Genomic DNA, 17,488 nt, shown 5'->3' with positions numbered 1-17,488 from the left:
CTCAGACAAGGCAGTATTTCTCATGGATCTGGACACACCGCGCAGGAGGCCATGACTCACACAGTGATCTGAACTTGATCGCCCAGCAGGCTCCTAATCCAGTGCGCTGATGCTGCCCCTCCGATCCCTGCGCCCACGACACCGATGTGTGGTCCAGATGACGCACATACCATGCACTGCAGGCCGATGATGAGTGCGAGGAGGCCGAGATGCTGCGTGGCACCAGCGGGACCCATGTCGAAGGGGTTTCACTAGGTCATGCGGGCCCTCAGATAGATGTGCTAAAGTCAACCCAGTATCGATTTACACATTCAGCTTGCCGATGAATGAGGATTCGAGCAAGTTGCCCTCCATGCAGGTTGCCCGTATAATGTGTTATTCGTGTCGTGCAGATCATGCAGCCCGACACATGCTCAAACCTTTTCTATTTCGTCGGCAATTAGATCTCAGGGGACCACTGCCCAGGCTATGTACATCTTGTGACCTAACCTAGCGTAATCCCCAGCTGTCGTCAATCAAGGCACTTGGCAGCATAGGACGCACTCCGGGTCCCTCGCATGGGGAACCCAGTCGTGGAGCACAGCCCCCCGCCACCACCCCAGCTCACCGCCGAGGAGTATCGGGAGTGGAAGCAGACAAGGGACGCCGAGAGGGCAGCGCGTGTGGCACAGGATGCGGTGGATCGGGAGGCCGGCATCCTGTCTGGGAGCATCCCCCCCGAACAGCTCACGGGGAGGGAGTTGGCCAGGCACTACCCAGAGCTCTTTGACGGCTACTGACTCTCGAGCTTGTATCCCTCCAGGCTCTGGCGTGATTGCGCATGTGCCATGATGTTAATCTGCTTGGGGTGAGGCAATGCAGAGTGCATGCGTGATCCCCCCATGGGAGGGGGCGATGAAGGGGCCGACGCCATGCATCGAAAAAAAGAGGACTCTCGAGACACATGGGCTCTCAGCTCTCGTAGTTGCACACAGACAGAACACACCCGCCGCCCTGGAGGAGGGGCGAGGTGTGTGGGTGGGGGTTCCCCAAGGGGGTGGGGCAGGGGGCCCAGCATGCGTGCTGGGCCCGGCTGGGCGGCCGCGGCATCCCAGGCACGGTCCAAAGGCGGCGCACGCCGCCGTCCTCCAGGCCTCCCAACCTCGGACCGTGCACACGCCGGTGTGGCGGCCGCGCTTTCTCCCCCTCCCCCCCCATCACTTGGAGGAGTTGGAGTTGCTGCGCAGCCGGGCCAGCAGCCCGCCTGTCAGCTGCGACTTCTGGCGTGGCACCGCCGGCTGGCCGGCGCCCGGGCGCTGCGAGGGCGCCACTGCCCCCGCGCCGGTGGAGGCGTTGGACGCGGCGCTGGAGCCAGCCCGCGGAGTGGCCGCGGGCGAGGGGCCGGCGCTGGGTGGCGCGGGCGCGGCAACGCCAACCAGCGCCTCGGGGCGGTCCTGGTTCCGGTACGTGTTGTACAGCTCCTCCATGCGCGCCTTGAGTTGCTCGAAGGTGGGCCGCGCGGCGGGGTCGCGCACCCAGCAGGCGCGCATGGTCTCCGCCAGCGCGGGGGGGCAGTTGAGCGGCAGCGGCGGGCGCAGGCCCTTCTGCACCACCCCCACCGCGGCCTGGAGCGGGGTCATGTCGGCGTAGGGCACGCGCCCCGTCAGCAGTTCCCAGAGCACGATGCCAAAGGAGAAGACATCGGCCTCCACGCCGTAGGGCTGGTGCTCGATCACCTCTGGCGCCATCCAGCGGTACGTCCCCGTCTCCGCGGTCATGACGCCCGTGTGGTCCAGCACGCGGGCCACGCCAAAGTCCGCGATCTTCACCACCCCCGTCTCGTCCAGCAGCAGGTTGGCGGCCTTCAGGTCGCGGTGCACGATGCGCCGCTTGTGCAGGTAGTCCATGCCGCGGCACACCTCCAGCGCAAACTTGAGCACCTGGGATACGCGCAGCGGGCCCGTCTGCACGGAATTGGGTGGTGTGTGTGTGTGTGTGGTTTGGGGGGGGGGGGATCAGTTTGATTTTTGGGGGTTTAGGCAGGGGAGGAGGATGAGGGGGTGATGCGCCCAAGCCCGAGCCCGCAGCGGTGATGAGGCAGGGGACCCTGGTGCTGGCATCCGACCTTTGAGACCACATGCACGCTGCGATACTCGCCCTGGATGCACCAGCCCCAAAGCGCCACCCCCTCCCCCTCCTCCCCTCACTTCCCCACAATCCAACCCCCCACACACGCACCTTGCGGATGTATTCGTAGACCGAGCCGCGCTGCATGTACTCGAATACAATGCACAGGTTGGGCTTCTTGGTGCAGGCGCCGATGAACTGGACCACATTCTTGTGGCGCACCTTGCGCATGATGGCGATCTCCTGCAGGAATTCGGAGAACTGGGCCGCAGTGCCCTGCACCGCGCGCAGGATCTTGATCGCCACGTCCTGCCCGCAGTACGACCCGCGGTACAGGTCGCCAAACGCGCCGGACGCGATCTTCTCATGGAACATGACGTCGCTGGGGTCCAGCTCCCAGTCGCTGTCCAGGGAGGAGCCCGCGGCCGCGCCAGATGCCTCCTGTGCGTGTCGATTGGTGAGTGAGTGTATAAAGGGTATCTCACACGCATACGATGCGTGTGTTTCAAGAGGGGTGTACAGTGCGCATGCGGCCCTCCTCAACCCCCCGGCGACGTGCGCGCCACCACCCGAGTGCCACACAAGGATCTCGCCGAACACCCTTCCACCCCTCCACCTCCGAACCCTCACCCGCTGCAGGCCCAGGAGGTCCTCGGGGTTCACCCGCTGCTCCGACAGCGGGCTCAGCGGCTTGCTGTGCTCCTGCGCGCCGCGCTGCGCTGGGGCATCCCGCGCGCCTGCGGCGCCGCCGCGGGCGCCAGCCACCAGCGGGGGCGGCAGCTCCTGCAGGCGCTGACTCAGAGTCTCCTCAAACTCCTCGCTGCCGCCGCCGAACCAGCCGTTCACCACGAAGACGTCCAGGGAGTAGTGGTCGCGCGTGTTGAAGGCGTGCGCCTCGCATATGTTCAGCCCGATGTCGCCCAGGCACTCGCTGAGCCGGCTGAGCAGTTTGGGCTGGTCGATGGAGGCGATGGTCACCTCGTAGAAGACGGCGGCGGCCGACAGGCTGGCGTGCACGTTGCTGGAGGCCTGCGCCTCCATCCGCTCCTCCGCCTCCAGCACCAGGGCCTGGAGGTTGGGTGAGGAGCCGAAGGCGGGGCGCGGGAGCGGGCGCGGGAGGTGGCGCAGCGGGGACAGCGGGGGGGGCGTCAGCGACGCAGACTGGTGCGTCTGCGGGAGGGTGGGGGGTGGGGTGGGGAGGTGAAACGTGGGAAGGGAGCCTGGGGCAAAGTACACAACGCGGGTGGAAGGTGCTGGCAGCATTTCCAGACACAAGGGCGTGGGACATGCCAGGGGCGGGCTTGGTCGCCTTCATACCACATGGTAGCCGGGCGGCGCGACCACCGCCCATCCAGCACCCACAGGCTCATGCAGAGCGGGATGGGGAGCCAGCCATGGTTTTCCGAAAGAACCGCTCATCCCCTAGAACCACACCTCGGCCGCAGCGCACCTCGAAGGAGCCCTCGGTCAGGAAGCTGTTGGACGGCACTCGGCCTGCGATGCCGGTTCCCGTTATCACGTCGACGGGCCGGACCTGGAAGCTCACCGCGCTGGGTTCAGCGCGTGCACTGTCCAGCAGCCGCTTGTGGTTGAGCACATCCAGGGACTCGATGTTGACGTCGAAGGCATACCTGTGGCAACCGTGGGGATGGTGGACTCGCAAACGCCCCGCGGACTCGTAGCCGCCTCCACCGACATCATTTAGACCCCATCTTACCTCGACGGCAGGCTGTCGAAGTGCTCCAGGACCCCCTGGATGAACCCCGGGGCGTCCACATCGAAACCTTCCCGCTTCCGGAGCTGTTCTATGAAGGACTCGGCCACCTCGCGTTTACCCCGCCTCCTGAACGACTCGCCCTGCGCCCATTTGGGCGTGTCGTTGGTATCAGGGCTCATTCCTCGGCATGCTGCAGGATGAACAAGACTTCCGAAGCTGGAGGGACTGCTTGAGTGGCCTATGGTCACAAGGGTGGCCATTCACAGGGAGCTATCAGGGGCATAGGAGTGGCCCACTCCGGCCGAAAGAGAGCAGTGATGTATGATTCCGGGGATGGGCGAGAGTTCGTGGGGGAAAGGCTTCACATTGTGCCCACCCGCCCATGCCCCCGCCCATGATGATAGTCCGAGTCACGTGTGTGTTTTGGCCCCTGCCCGGTATCTCCGTGCTGGTGAGCCACCGGGTGAGTATGAGGAGACGCCTCTGCGCATCACATGCCCTCCGCCCCTTTGAGCAGTTACACAAATTGTGCCAATTGTATCGTGGACGAAGCCTCGTGCAATGTACTGGCCCACGTCGAATGCTTTAAAGAGAGGGGAGGATTTCCGCAAGATTCGCTTTGTTCAGGCATTCGTCATGGTCTGAGGCACGATGCTCGGGTGCACTGTGGCGAAAATCGAAGCTATCCATTGTATTCAGCAAGCTTCTGAGTGGTCGCTGAAGTGTGCGCTGGCGGTGGCCAGTGGCGGTGGGGTTCACGGAGTCCGTACGAAAATGGATGCGTGGCTCGTAGGGTCAGCTAACCTTGTCATCAAATGCGGCAAGGTCCTCGCCTCCTATTCTTTCAGGCCGGAGTGATCCATGCTTCTCGTGCAGAATGCTTGCAGAAACTACCACAGAGCACAGAGTAACCGGCCTGGTACCGTTAAAGCATGGCCAAACCTCAATACACAAACTTGGTCAGCATGACAGGCTGGGGATGTGCGTTGCCTTCTAAAGCAAGGGGCTTGAAGTCCTTGTTGGACATTGCCGGATCCGAGTATAACAATGGTTGTAGAGCTCTCTCCTCATTGGCAAATAAGTCATTACCTCAGCATGGCCCACAGAATTGCACTGCTTGGCACCCGCTTGCCTTGCCTTATGCATATGATGTCGATTAGGAATTTTCCCGAGGACACATGTGCCCAGCAGGCTGTTACTTGCCCATTAGACATGCAAGACCATGTTGGGTTCTTTTCAATACTTCACGAACCCCACCTCCAATGCCGGAGTTGGGAATTTCACAGAGCAAGCTGTCCCTTTCAGATGTTGCCCGGTGTGTGAAATGATTCGTGTGAGCCCTATTATCCTTGGATGTCCTCCCCCATCTGGACAAGTGGCGGTGTGACAGTAAGCTTTGCTCCCAGCTGCCACGTTGGAGGAGCAGCAGACTTTTGGTAAGCCGTGCGATGATCTTGTCAAGAGGGGTGCTGTGCATCAAATTTCTGATTGCGAAGTCCGTGGCTGATGCACAACCCCACCGTGCTGCGAGGATGCGCTCATGAAGTCGAGTTTCCTAAGTGCAGCAGCCCGGACGTCCGCACTCGCGTCCATGCGTTACATCATGACTATGCAACACATTCCATCCATCGCGACGATGATGTGAAAGGCTGTTGAGCCGTGGCCTGCTGGGTGGGTCGAGCGCGGATCGCTTCACCACGGGCCCCCGGGGAGTGCGGCATCATGGCCTGCACTCTCGACAAGGTGCGCGCAAGCATGAGTATATGTGGGGTTGCCGTGCTGGTTTGTATTGGCGTTGCACTCGTCGCAAAATCGATCGATGGTCTGCCCTCGTCCCCTCCGACACCATGCCCAGATGCTGATCAAGGGCATCAGGTCCTTCAGCCCCGACAATCAGGCCGTCATCGAGTTCTACAGGCCACTCACCCTCATTGTGGGTCACAATGGAGCGGGAAAGACGGTGCGTGGGTTTCTGTGACCGGTGCAGACCGGGGCCCATGCCGCTGCATGCTGGTGCAGTGGCAGCCGGCCCACCCATCGGTCATTAAGGGAGCAAGGGTGTGCATCAGCCACAGCATGCGCATGAAAACATTCACTTCTGCCTCCACCTCGACAGACCGTCATTGAATGCCTCAAGATGGCTTGCACGGGGGAGCTCCCGCCCAACACTCGTTCGGGGCAGAGCTTTGTCCACGACCCTAAGGTACTACTCCGCACATGCGGGGGTGGGATGGGGTATGTCTGCATCAGACGCCGTTCCTGCACTCATCCCCCACGCATCTCCCAATCATGCCATTAACGTGGATCTCCACACCAACGCGCACGCTTCCCCCCCCTAACCCTCTTTCCCCCCCCAACCCCTGCCCCCCCTCGAACACCCCACCCCTCTCCCAAAACACCCCCCTCCCTTCCAACACTCCCCCCCCCTCCTCCAATGCACCTAGGTGGCTGGCGAGACGGAGGTCAAGGCCCAGATCAAGCTCCGCTTCATCACCGGCGCGGGCCAGCCCGTGGTGGTAATCCGCTCCTTCCAGCTCACCCAGCGCAAGGCCAGCATGGCCTTCAAGGCGCTGGACAATGTTCTGCAGACGGTGAACCGCGCCACGGGGGCGCGCGAGGCGCTTTCCTACCGCTGCGCCGACATCGACCGCGCCATCCCCTCGCTCATGGGCGTGTCGGCGGCGGTGCTGGAGTCGGTGGTGTTCGTACACCAGGAGGACAGCAACTGGCCGCTGGCCGACGCGCAGGCGGTGAAGAAGCGCTTCGACGACATTTTCGCCGCCACGCGCTACACCAAGGCGCTGGAGGCGCTGCGCAAGCTGCGCTCCGAAAAGACCGCGGAGGCCAGGGAGATGCGGCTGCGGCTGGACACCCTGCGCTCGCACCGCGATGGCGCACGGGTGGGCGGGACGGCGGAGGGGGGGAGCAAGGAGGGTGGGGGACCCAGGGTTTGCTGGGGAGGAGCGGCATGGAGGCAGGGCTCAGGGGCGTGTGGCTGTGGGCGGCACAGACTGTGGCTGCCGCACAGGATCCGGCGCAGGGAGCACGTGTTGGACATGCACAGCGACGGCGATCGCACCCTGATTCCTTCAAACCAACACAACCGTCAGAGGCTGCGGGGCGCGGTGGAGGCGGGCGAGGACGCGCTGGCCTCGCTGGAGGCAAGGATCACGGAGCTGCAGCGCCGCATCGAGGTGAGGGTGGGAAGAGGGGTGTGGGAAGGTGGGGTTGTCAGCATGCCGGCAGGGACCGAGCCGTGAGGTTGAGGGAGGCCGGGCATGGAGTGTGTGGCCGGGAGTCCAGGTGGTGGAGCCTGCCAGCCATGGTCCAGCACTACCCTGCGTCCCCAGCAAGAGCCACCACGCAGTCCCTTCAGCGCCATTGCCGCTCTCATTCCTTTCCTCCTGCTGCCGTACCCTCGCAGACAGTCCAGGCCGAGATGGAGACTGTCCTCCAGCAGCAGGCCGCCATCAGGGGCGTGGAGCAGCAGCGCCGCCAGCTGGAGGCCCAGCACCATATGCTATCGCAGCACAACTCCGAGAACCGCGCCCGACTGGTGGTGAGTGGGCGGCGGGCAGGGGCGCGCAGCAGGCGGGTGTGCCACTGGCGTGACACCTTCCTCCGTCATGCCTGGTCTTTCTGACCCGCTTGCGTGGCAAGGCTTTTGGCTGCCTTGGACACTAGTGCATGCCTGCTGACGCAACAACAGAGTGCGTATGGGGAGGAGGACGTCGGCATCAGTCTGGAGGAGCTGGAGGAGTGGGATGCCTCCCTTGCCCCAGAGACCCAGGCCGCCAGTGCCGATGCCGCCAGGTGGGATGTTGCACTGGGAAGTGGATTGGGTTGACATTTGGTCCAGAAGAAGGGGCTTGTGCATTGCCAGCAAGGTGGCTTGCCCGCGACAACAGTCTTGGATAGTTTCTGCTCCCCAATGCCTCGCACGACATTCATCTTTTCTTGAATACCTCAGGCTGGAGCAAAGGCTCGCACAGCGACAGGCGGATGTTTCGGGGGCAAAGGAGCAGGTGCAACGTGCCACGAGGCGCCAGGTGGGTGGCTGTGGTGCCAGCCACGATGTGTCCCATTCTAGGGAAAGGTTGTCCACCTGCCGCGCATGCCTGAATGGAGCGTGTCTGTGGCACTTGGGCACCGTGCGCATGCTTTTTACGCTCCCTCCCGACCGCGTCTGCAGGGCCAACTCACGGCCGAAGCTGAGGCCCACGCTCGTGCCCTGGAGGAAAGGGATGCCTTCCTTGGGAGACTGGCTGCAGGTGGGTGGCCTGTGGGGTGCTATGCTCATGAGTAAGGTGAGTCTCGTGCTGCCTCGGCACCTCACCATGATTGGGGTCCTGAGGTTGCAGCGCCTGCCCACTTCTCTGATCGGAGCCCTTCTTGCACCTACACTGACACCCCATCAATGGCTGCAGGCATGGGCTTGCCCGGGTCGCAGACTGGACTGCGATGGGAGCAGCCAGATGTTGAGCGGGTGGTCACGGCCTGCAGGGAGCAGGCCGCAGCCCTGGAGGCTCAGGCTGCCAGCATGCGCAGCGCGCACGCATCAGCCGACGCCGAGCTCAGCGCAGCGCTCGATGCGGTGGGCTGGCTGCCTGAGTGGGGATCTTTGCGTTGTAGGAGGGGGGAAGGAGAGGGGGTTTAAGTCGTCACTTTGAGGAGGGAGCAGCATGAGAAGGTTTTTTTCAACCTGTGTCTGTCTCGCATAACACTGGCTTCCTCGATACATCCTGGATCAGAAAGCCTGGCCCAGAATGGGAAAGTGCACTCAGGGAAAACGGGGACAACCGCGCCTCCCCTCGCTCGGTGCATCCTTGACCGCACCAGATCGCCCTCCCCCGACGCACCCACTCCACCCCGTCCACCCCTCCCCAGGTGAACGCCGAGCTAGCCGGCGCGGCGGAGGGCGTGCGGCTGAGCGAGGGGCGGTTGGAGCGCAACACCGCCCTGCTCCACGAGGCTTCGGCCCGGCTGCCGCCCGCCGCGCCCAGCTCGGCGGCCGTGGAGGAGGCCGCGGCGCACGAGGCGGGCCTGGCCCGGCGCCTGGCCGAGGCAGAGGGCGTGTACCGGGTTGCCGACTTCGAGGCCCACCTCCTGGCTTGCCAGTCGGAGCTGGCGACGTTGCGCGTGCGCCTGGCGTCGCTGCGCCGGGAGCGGGACCGCGCGAGCAGCGTCGGGGAGGGCGCCACGCGCGCGCGCCTGCGCCGCACCGAGCTGACGCGCAAGCGCGGGGAGGCCGCGGCGCTGCTGGGGGCGGCGGCGCCGCTCCTGGCGGCCCTGCTGGGCCCGTACGCCCCGGCGCCGACCCCCAGCCAGATCCGCGCTGCGGTGGAGGCTGAGGTGGAGACGCGGGCGGCAGCGCTGGCCGCGCAGCGCGGGGAGCTGGCCGCCACACAGGCGCGCGCCGCTGAGCTGGCGGGCCAGCTGGGAGGCCTGCGCGCACAGACCGAAGCAGCGCGGAGCGAGCTGGCGGAGCTGGCCGGCCGACTGCGGCGCGGGCTGGAGGGCGTGGGTGGGGGTGCAGGAGCTGCCGACGCAGCTGCTGATGCGGCGGATGACATGGCGGCCGACGTGGCGCTTTGCCAGCGCCGGCTGGAGGAGGAGAAGGCCAGCAACGTGCACAAGCTGAAGACAGTGCGTGGGTGTTGGTCGTGATGTGATGTGAGGGGAGGTGTGTGTGTGTGTGTTGAAATGAAGAGGGTGGGATGGGGCCTCTGGATGTGGCTGGTTCGTTCCAGTGCTGTGCTGTGCCATTGGATCTGGACAGCAGCAGCTCCCTGGACCTAGATAGGTACCTTTGCCCCGCTCCAGACCCAGCGCCCCACAACCAGCTCCCCGCCTCCCCTGCCCACCCGACACAGGCCGATGCCTTCCTGACTATGAACGAGCGCTTCCTGAGCACCGCGCGCCAGCACAATGCGTGCCACACCTGCGGCCGCCCCTTCCACGACGCCGGCGAGCTGGAGGCCTTCCTGGCGCGGCAGGAGCGGGAGCGCGCAAAGCTGCCCAGCGCACGCGGCGCATGGGAGGCCGCCCTGCGCGACGCAGAGGCACGCCTGGCCCGACTGCAGGGCCTGGCGCCCATTGCCGCACGCCACGACCGCCTGCGCGACACCACGCTGCCGGAGCTGGAGGCCGCCTGCAGCGGCCTAGAGTCGGCGCTGGCCACCGCGCGCGGCGAGGCCGAGCTGCGGGAGGAGGGCGTGGCGGAGGCCGTGCACCTGCTCCAGGAGGCGCGGGGGCTGCTCGAGACCGTGGCCTGGCCGGCCGACAAGCTGGCGGCGGAGATCAGGTTTGAGATCTCGGTTGGGAGAGTGCACGTGTGCGCATGGGGGTTGAAGGGAGAGGATGCTGTGTTGCAAGCTTAACTCCTGCATCTAATATCGTGGTTGACGGGGACAAACGTTCCCCTGTGGCCGTCCAGAGACGGAAGATGCCTGGCACAACCCCGCCCAATGGCCCTCCGTGCAGCGACCTGGAGGCGGAGATCGGCCAGCTGAGCGGGAGCGTGCAAGCCAGTGCCTCCCAGGCCTCGGGTGGGGGGAGGGAACACTCGAGGGTGGGGAGGAGAGGGGGGTTGGAGACAGAGATGCAGGAGGGGGGCCTCACTGTGCCTCGAGGGTGGCCAGTCGACACTCCTCACATGTTTGCTGGCACCGGCGCACACGAGTTGCCCATGCACATTCATCCGCCAGTCCCTTGCACCGCACCGCTGCAACACAGCCACGTCCGCGCACCCACTTCCACCCCACACCCCCACGAGCTCCAGTCGCCGACCTGGATGCCGAGCTGGCGGCCTTGGAGCGCGAGCGCCTGTCCGCTGAGGCGCGGCGGGAGGAGCTGCTGGCGCGGCAGTCCGCGGCGCGCGAGCTGCTGGCCTCCCTGGCCGCCGACCTGGCGGCCGCGCGCGAGGAGGCGCTGACGCTGCGCGCGGCCGCGCAGCGCGCCGCCGACCTGGCCGCCCGTGTGGCGGAGCTGCGTGCCGAGGGAGAGGCGCTGCGCGCCGGCGTGGAGGAGGCCCGGTCGGCGCACGCGCCGCGCCTGCGGCGCCAGGCGCGGCTGCAGGCGGAGCGGGCGACGGCGCGGGAGCGCGCGCGCGCCGCGGAGGAGGACGCGGAGGCCGCGCGCCGGCGGGCGCAAGACGCTGTGCGGGACCTGGAGGCGCGGCTGGCGGCCGTCGCGCGGCATGACGCCGTGCGCGGGGCGGGGGAGCTCGAGCGCGTGGAGCGCGAGCTGCAGGGCCTGGCGTTGCGGCAGTCAACGCTGGAGGCCGAGGTCCAGGTGCGATTGGGGTATGGGGAGGGGGGGGGATGAGGGAGGGGGCGTGGCTGAACGCAGGCGAGAATGAAGTGGATAGAGAGAGTGGCGTGGCCGCCAGCAAAGGGTCCGGGGAGGGGCGATGAGAGAGAGTCGGGCAGGCTTTGAGAAAGTCGATCCATGACGCTGCATGTGCCTGACAACCCCCACTTCCCCCTTTCTCTTCAAACCCGACAGTCCCTGAGGGAGGAGCTGGCGGAGCTGGAGGGCTCGGCGGCCGAGCAGGAGAAGCTTCGAAGGCAGATCCAGGACCTGCTAGCCTACCGGCGCAGCCTGTCGCAGGAGGAGGGCATGGCCCAGGAGCTCGCCAGCCTGGCGCAGACCATGGGAGCAGAGGAGGTGTTGGTAAGGATGGGCGGGCGGTTTGACCACGGGACATCAAGACATGGTGAAGAGCTTTGTGTGTTCCCAACCCCTGCCCTGCTGGGCATTAAATCGCATCATGCGGCCGGGGGTCAAGGCCTCTCCCTGCATGCTGCAGGCCTGGGCGCAATGGCGCCCCACTCACCCGACACATGACTCCTTTCCCAACACCCAGGGGGAGGATGGGGAGAGTCTGGAGGCCCGCGGCCTCCAGCTGCAGGAGGAGCTGGCGAGGCTCAGGTCCAAGCAGGACCAGAGCGTGGGCTCCCTGCGCACCATCCGGGATAACGTGCGCTGTTAACGGCGGTGGCCATACTGACCCTGGGCAGGGGGGAGGTTATGCAGGGGAGCGTGCCTGAAAGCCTTCTCGGGGTCCTGTGCTTCTTCCCTCGCCGTCGATGCTCCCGCTGCACGGTCGCTGGTGCATGGTCGCATTCGGACACCCAAGCATGTCTCAGTGCATGCCATCCCCCACCTGCTGCAGGTCCAGAGTGCGCAGACAGACCTGGACGAGCCGCAGTTCCAGGGGATAGACACGCGATACCGCAAGCAGCTGATCGAGCTGAAGACCACCGAGCTGGCAAACACCGACCTGGAGAAGTACCACAAGGTGGGCTGGGCACTGAGCTGGGGCTCTGGCTGGCGGGGCTGAAGTTGGGGACGCCCCTGCGCGTGTGAGGGACGGTGCCCCACGTGCTGTCCTCAAGGAGTGGCGCTGTGGAAGTGGGAAGGGTGCGCTGCGCTGTGTTGAAGGGACACTCTCCTTCATGTTTCTCCACGGAAAATCGCTGCTCGACACGTTGGGCAAGGTCGAGATCCTTCCCAGCTGCCAGGTCTCCCATGTGCCCCCCCCTTCCCCACCCAAACCCTGCAGGCCCTCGAGAAAGCGCTGCTTAGTTTCCACACCACCAAGATGCATGACATCAACAAGGCCATCAAGGAGCTGTGGCAGCAGACGTACCGGTCAGCTGACATTGACTACATTCAGGCACGTCTGGCGGCGAAATGAGGGTGGCCTCGTGCGCTCAAGTGTACTCATGCTGCTGCATTCTCCGTGGGAAGACAACAGGCGGCAAACAATCTGCATCCTGTGGGGATGCTGCCCGCCAGTCCCTCCCTGATGCCCCCTGCAGGTGAAGGCAGATGCCGAGGGCGCGGCAGGCCGATCGTACAACTACCGGGTGGTCATGTACTGCGGAGGCGCCGAGCTGGACATGCGAGGGCGGTGCAGCGCTGGGCAAAAGGTGGCATGGGCAGGTTGGTGATTGCATCGGATCCTGTGTCCTTTGCTGTGCCCAGATGCCTGGATCAGATTTGCAGAGCCTGGAGGAGCAGTATTCACACGCTTGCTGGCTGAACCAGCTCTATGCCACCATGGGTACCGTCCCGATTGCCACACTCCGACCCATCCTTCGTGCTTGCCTGCGGCACAGATCCTGGCATGCTTGATCATCAGATTAGCACTGGCAGAGACGTTCTGCCTCAAGTGCGGCATCCTGGCTCTGGACGAGCCGACGACAAACCTGGATGCAGGTGGGGGTTCCAAGAGGCCAGTGGGGGGGCCTAGTGGACGACAGGCTGGCCTGCTTGGTGGCATCCTGAGCAGACGTCTGCATGAGCTTGCCACAGCTTGTCTGGTTCCAGTCGTGAATTCCCTTGGGGAGTAGCCGCCCAGACCATCGGGTTGCAGCAGCGGGGATGCCGGGCCTGTGCGTGCTGTACTCCCGACACCCCTGCAGGCTCAAACATCAGCTTCTAATCCCAGCACCCACCCCTGTTACAGCAAATTCGGCGAGCTTGGCAGAGGCGCTGCGGCAAATAATTCTTTCCCGACAGAGCCAGGAGAACTTCCAGTGCGTGGGGGAACGAGGCCACTTGGCGAATGCTTGGGCACCCCTGGCTTGCGAGGCCTGCTATTACATGTTGCGAGGGTAAAGCTATACAGCTTCTCACACGCTCCCACGCTCCAACCCAACCGTGCAGGCTCATCGTCATCACGCACGACGAGACCTTCGCAAGGTGAGCAGCTGGGACGGCTTACATGTCTGCTCGCTGCATGATAGGAACCCTCACACCCGCAGCCCCTCTCCACGTGCACACCAGGTTGATTGGCATTCGCGAGCATGCGGAGTACATGTGGCGAATCACAAAAGACGAAAACCAGCACACACTCGTCACACAGGAAGAAATAATGTCATGATGCTTCCAGTTGCGTGCTTCCTGGTTGTAATTCGCATGGAGGCATGCGTATGTCTGCCCTTTCCTCGTCGGGTGAATTAGAATCAGCTGTCCTGGTGCAGCGCGCGCGGACTGGTGATCTTTCCCTTGCGATCACAGTCTGAGAGAGCGACGCCCATAGGCTGAACCTGTGAGTTTCACATGTACCTGACTGCGTATCCCAGGAGCAGGATCCCTTGACACGATGCTCGGGCGTCGGGAGCTCGATATGCCATTGCCCCGCCACTCCGAGCCATTCTTTTACGAGGCGACCTCGCGATGAAGATCCATGCCTGAGCATCTTGGACCCTCGATGAAGGATGAGGACGATGCCTGGGTGAGCCAGGGCATGCATGCACAGCATGGGGTTCCTTTGGCAGACGAAGGCGCGGCATGCAGCTGATCTCACCATATCTGTGACGCCCCCTGTGGAATCTGACCGATTCCCGAGACTCCTCCACCTTCCAGGACTTCGAAGCCCTGGATCAGATCGAGGCGCAGGCTCTGGCCTCCCGGCGTGGCCTTGATTCGGACATGGCAGCCTTGCTTGAGGATGCAGCTGCCTGTCCCTCTGGCTTCAGCCCTGAGGGGGTGAGACCATGCGTGCAGACCACGTCATCACGAACGTAGCAGATTGAAGTCTTTCAAGATAATAGTCCAGCCTGCAATACGCCTTCCCTTCATCCCCAGGCGGCCAGGCCTTCGAGTTGTCGCCAGGACTCTGAAGACGCAGCATCACCAATGCGGGCGCTGCTCATGGACCAACCTCCACCGAGCAAGCCCCAGGCCTCTGCGCCGGAGCACATCTTGTGCGATACAGCCCATGGGGTGAAGAGCGGGCATCAGACCCGCTCCCAACACCCAGCAGCCCCAGTGTCAGCTCCGGGGCTGGCGTTGAGTGGCGAGAGAGGGCCCACAGATATGGATCAGGGCAGGAGGGAGCACGGGCATGAGGACACCAGCCTTCCTGTTGCCACACCCATGGCCAGTGCTGCTTACGACCTGACTACAGACATTGATCTCTCCTGTGTCCCGACACCAGTCCCCATGCCAGACAAGCCCCCAAGTTCTTGCAGCATGGAAGCGTTTTCGCCTGAACTTGAGCTAGGCAAGGAGTTGGCTGGAGACGGCCTGGGCAAGATGGAGAGCAACCTGCAGCCTCCCGCCACACGGCAGGACGAGAGGTTTGTGTGGGAGCCGCCAGTGTATGCTACACTGTGCGGTCAAGCTAGGGTGTGTCAGTGGCACCCTTTATCACTGTCCAGCTCAGCGCCGCATTCCTGCAAGTCCATATCCTTGCTGCCAAGCTTTCACACGCGAGCACTTGTTGATACGCATGTACAGCCACCCACTCCCATAACAACACCTGACTCTGCAGGGGAGCAGGGGCCTACTGGGTGTCGCCTTCCCTGCACCCACTCCTACCATGCCAGAAGGAGGCTGTGCTGGCCGCCTTCCAGGACAACACCCTCGTGGCCATGCCAGAGGGATCGGGGCAGGCAAGCATCGCCGCCGTCGTCATGCTGAACTTCCTGCGGTGGCTCCCCCAGGTGTGGCGGGTGGGCTGGGGAGCCTGCACAGGGTGGGTATCAGATCTTGGTGACTGTGGGAATCTGACAGTCGCAGCTTGCACCGTCTTCGGAAAGGCTGCGCGACGTCCTCTCGCCTCATGTCATCGCGATACCACGATCCCACGCCATGCCCCCTCAATTCCTTGCGTCCACCAGGGCAAGGTTGCGTTTGTGGCGCCCGCCAGGTGGCAGCTGAAGAGCCAGGTGGAGGCTTGCCAGAGGGTCACCGGCCTGGACGCGGCGTGCATCTCCGACTTCTCCTCGGCCTCCAAGCAGGAGGCGCGCAAGGAGGCCTGGTCCCAGGACCACAAGCGCGCCTTCTTCTGCACCCCCGCCACGCTCTGGAGCGACGTGAAGCGGGGTGCGTGCGGCGAGAGAGCGGGAGTGGAGAGGCCGCAAGCCGTGCTGCGCCTGTCCCTCCACAGCCAGGGTGCCCGACGTGTGCTGGGCCGTGCCTCTGCCCGTGATGCTTGTCCCCATTCCTGACAGGCTTCTCCCTCCCTCTCCCCCCCCTCCCTCCACCAACCAGGCGTCTGCGCGTACGACCAGCTGGCCTGCCTGGTGGTGGTCGACGCGCATGCCGCGTCCGCCCGGTCGGACGCGGTGGAGGTGGTGCGCACCCTGACGCGGCGGCGTCTGCGCACGCGCGTGCTGGCCTTCTCCTCCTTTCTTCCGTGCCTGCCGCCCGCCCAGGTGCAGGAGGCGCTCACCGGGCTGGCCATCCGTCGCGTGTGTTGCCGCGGCGAGCGGCACCCCGACCTCGGCGCCCTGCGGGTTCCGATGGAGCGCGTGGACCGGATCCTCACCCCTGCTCCGGAGGCCTCGAGACTGCTCGACGCCCTGCTGCGCACGCTACGGCCCCTCATCCGCCAGCTGGCAAACGCCAACGTGGGGCCTGGGGATGAAGGAGGAGGGACTGCAAGCTCGGGGGGCTTGGTCAGCTGGAGGGGGTTCCGCCCTGGCTAGAAGGGGAGTCATACGCTCTCACCAAAGACCGCCATGTGCCCTTGATTTCCCCCCCAAAAGCCTACCCCACCCTTGCAGCTGCTGGCGCCCGGCGAGACGGCGGAGGGCTTGACCTCTTCGGCCCTGGATTCCATTGCCCTGCCGGGGTCCGGCCCGCAGCCGCGCGCCACGCTGCGCCACGCTTTTCTAGCGCTGCGCCTGCGGGAGGCGTTGGAGGCCTGGGGCCCACAGGCCGCCCAGGCGGTGCTGCTGGACGCGCTGGCGGCCGACACCTCGGCCCACCGGCTGGTGGCCTCCAGCCGCGACTTTGCGCAGGTATGTGGGAGGCTGAAGGAGCAGGAGTGGGGAGGGAGGGGGTAGAACAGGGCACATGGCTGGCGGTCCCGGCCGGGAAGAGGGTTGTTTCCCAAGCTCAGAGCAGGGGTCCCAGCCTGTTTCTTAGGCACTGTGGCACTGCTCATCCGCCCTCGCCTTGCTGTCTTGTTGACAAATGACCCGCCAGCTCAATGCCGCCGCAACCCCCGCAGTTCAAGGCCGAGCTGGAGGTGGCTGCGAGGAGCGGCGCCGCCTGCCCGAAACTGGCCGCCCTCCAGTCCCTGCTGGAAGCCCAGCTCCAGGTACTTTATGGGTCCAGCCCATCCCTGTGCTGTGCACGCATTGACTTCAGCCGTACACACTCACGTGGGCCTCCCCCCAACCAGACGAGCGCCCCAATGCACCCCGCCAAAACACACTCGCAGGAACACACGAGCTCGCGCATGCTGGTCTGCATGAGCCACCGGCCCAGTTTTGCTGGGCTGGCCGCCGACCTGTCCCAAGCCCCTGGGGTCCGGGCCGGCACCTGGATGCCCAAGGCCGGCGCCAGCGGGAAGGGTGCGGGGTCGGGGTCCGCGCGCTCCGCCGCGCCCTCGACCGGCCCGGCGCAGGCGGTGCGGGAGGCGCGCGCGGCGCTGGCCGCCTTCCGGTCTGGCACCCTGAACGTCCTGGTGCTGCCGCCGGACTGCTGCCACGAGGAGGAAAGGGAGTCGCTGGCGGTGGCCGACCTGGTGGTAGCCCTGGACGGCGCCGCCACGCCGCATGCCCTGCTGCACCTCCTGGGTCTACGGGGCCGGGCCCGCCCCGCTCGCTTCCTCCGGCTGCTGACCGCAGGGGGTGAGGCGGCGCGGGCGCGGGCTGCTGACAAGGCGAGAGGTTGATTGGTGTCTCTGGGGCGTGTTTA

At 64.9% G+C, this 17,488-nt stretch overlaps 4 protein-coding genes across 4 annotated transcripts; 3 read left to right on the top strand and 1 right to left on the bottom strand.

The window, feature by feature from the left end:
- Positions 1-557: 557 nt before the first annotated feature.
- F751_1898 (hypothetical protein) lies at positions 558-779 on the top strand (the record flags this gene model as incomplete). The annotated part of the gene is made up of 1 exon (XM_011399605.1): positions 558-779. One exon carries the CDS (start codon positions 558-560, stop codon positions 777-779), a length of 222 nt encoding a protein of 73 aa, XP_011397907.1.
- Positions 780-1,196: 417 nt separating this feature from the next.
- Positions 1,197-4,002, bottom strand: F751_1897 (Tyrosine-protein kinase; the record flags this gene model as incomplete). Its single annotated transcript, XM_011399604.1, has 7 exons — positions 1,197-1,295; positions 1,416-1,604; positions 1,761-1,943; positions 2,218-2,547; positions 2,737-3,174; positions 3,557-3,737; positions 3,824-4,002. The coding sequence occupies 7 exons, from the start codon at positions 4,000-4,002 to the stop codon at positions 1,197-1,199; spliced, it is 1,599 nt and encodes a 532-aa protein (XP_011397906.1).
- A 1,676-nt stretch (positions 4,003-5,678) lies between these two features.
- F751_1896 (DNA repair protein RAD50) lies at positions 5,679-13,715 on the top strand (the record flags this gene model as incomplete). The annotated part of the gene is made up of 22 exons (XM_011399603.1): positions 5,679-5,783; positions 5,940-6,026; positions 6,268-6,723; positions 6,934-7,017; positions 7,248-7,382; positions 7,533-7,636; positions 7,794-7,872; positions 8,016-8,094; positions 8,251-8,417; positions 8,711-9,469; positions 9,697-10,127; positions 10,307-10,371; positions 10,605-11,116; positions 11,330-11,497; positions 11,691-11,804; positions 12,000-12,125; positions 12,390-12,507; positions 12,659-12,759; positions 12,949-13,048; positions 13,299-13,368; positions 13,499-13,534; positions 13,619-13,715. The coding sequence occupies 22 exons, from the start codon at positions 5,679-5,681 to the stop codon at positions 13,713-13,715; spliced, it is 3,993 nt and encodes a 1,330-aa protein (XP_011397905.1).
- Positions 13,716-14,809: 1,094 nt separating this feature from the next.
- Positions 14,810-17,465, top strand: F751_1895 (Fanconi anemia group M protein; the record flags this gene model as incomplete). Its single annotated transcript, XM_011399602.1, has 7 exons — positions 14,810-14,949; positions 15,111-15,282; positions 15,460-15,664; positions 15,833-16,191; positions 16,348-16,584; positions 16,797-16,886; positions 17,283-17,465. The coding sequence occupies 7 exons, from the start codon at positions 14,810-14,812 to the stop codon at positions 17,463-17,465; spliced, it is 1,386 nt and encodes a 461-aa protein (XP_011397904.1).
- Positions 17,466-17,488: the final 23 nt, after the last annotated feature.

The sequence above is a fragment of the Auxenochlorella protothecoides genome, assembly GCF_000733215.1.
Source record: "Auxenochlorella protothecoides strain 0710 unplaced genomic scaffold scaffold18, whole genome shotgun sequence".
NCBI classification, from domain to species: Eukaryota; Viridiplantae; Chlorophyta; class Trebouxiophyceae; order Chlorellales; family Chlorellaceae; genus Auxenochlorella; species Auxenochlorella protothecoides.
The sequence above is the reverse complement of the archived record's forward strand: the minus strand, read 5'-3'. Positions and strand labels throughout refer to the sequence as shown.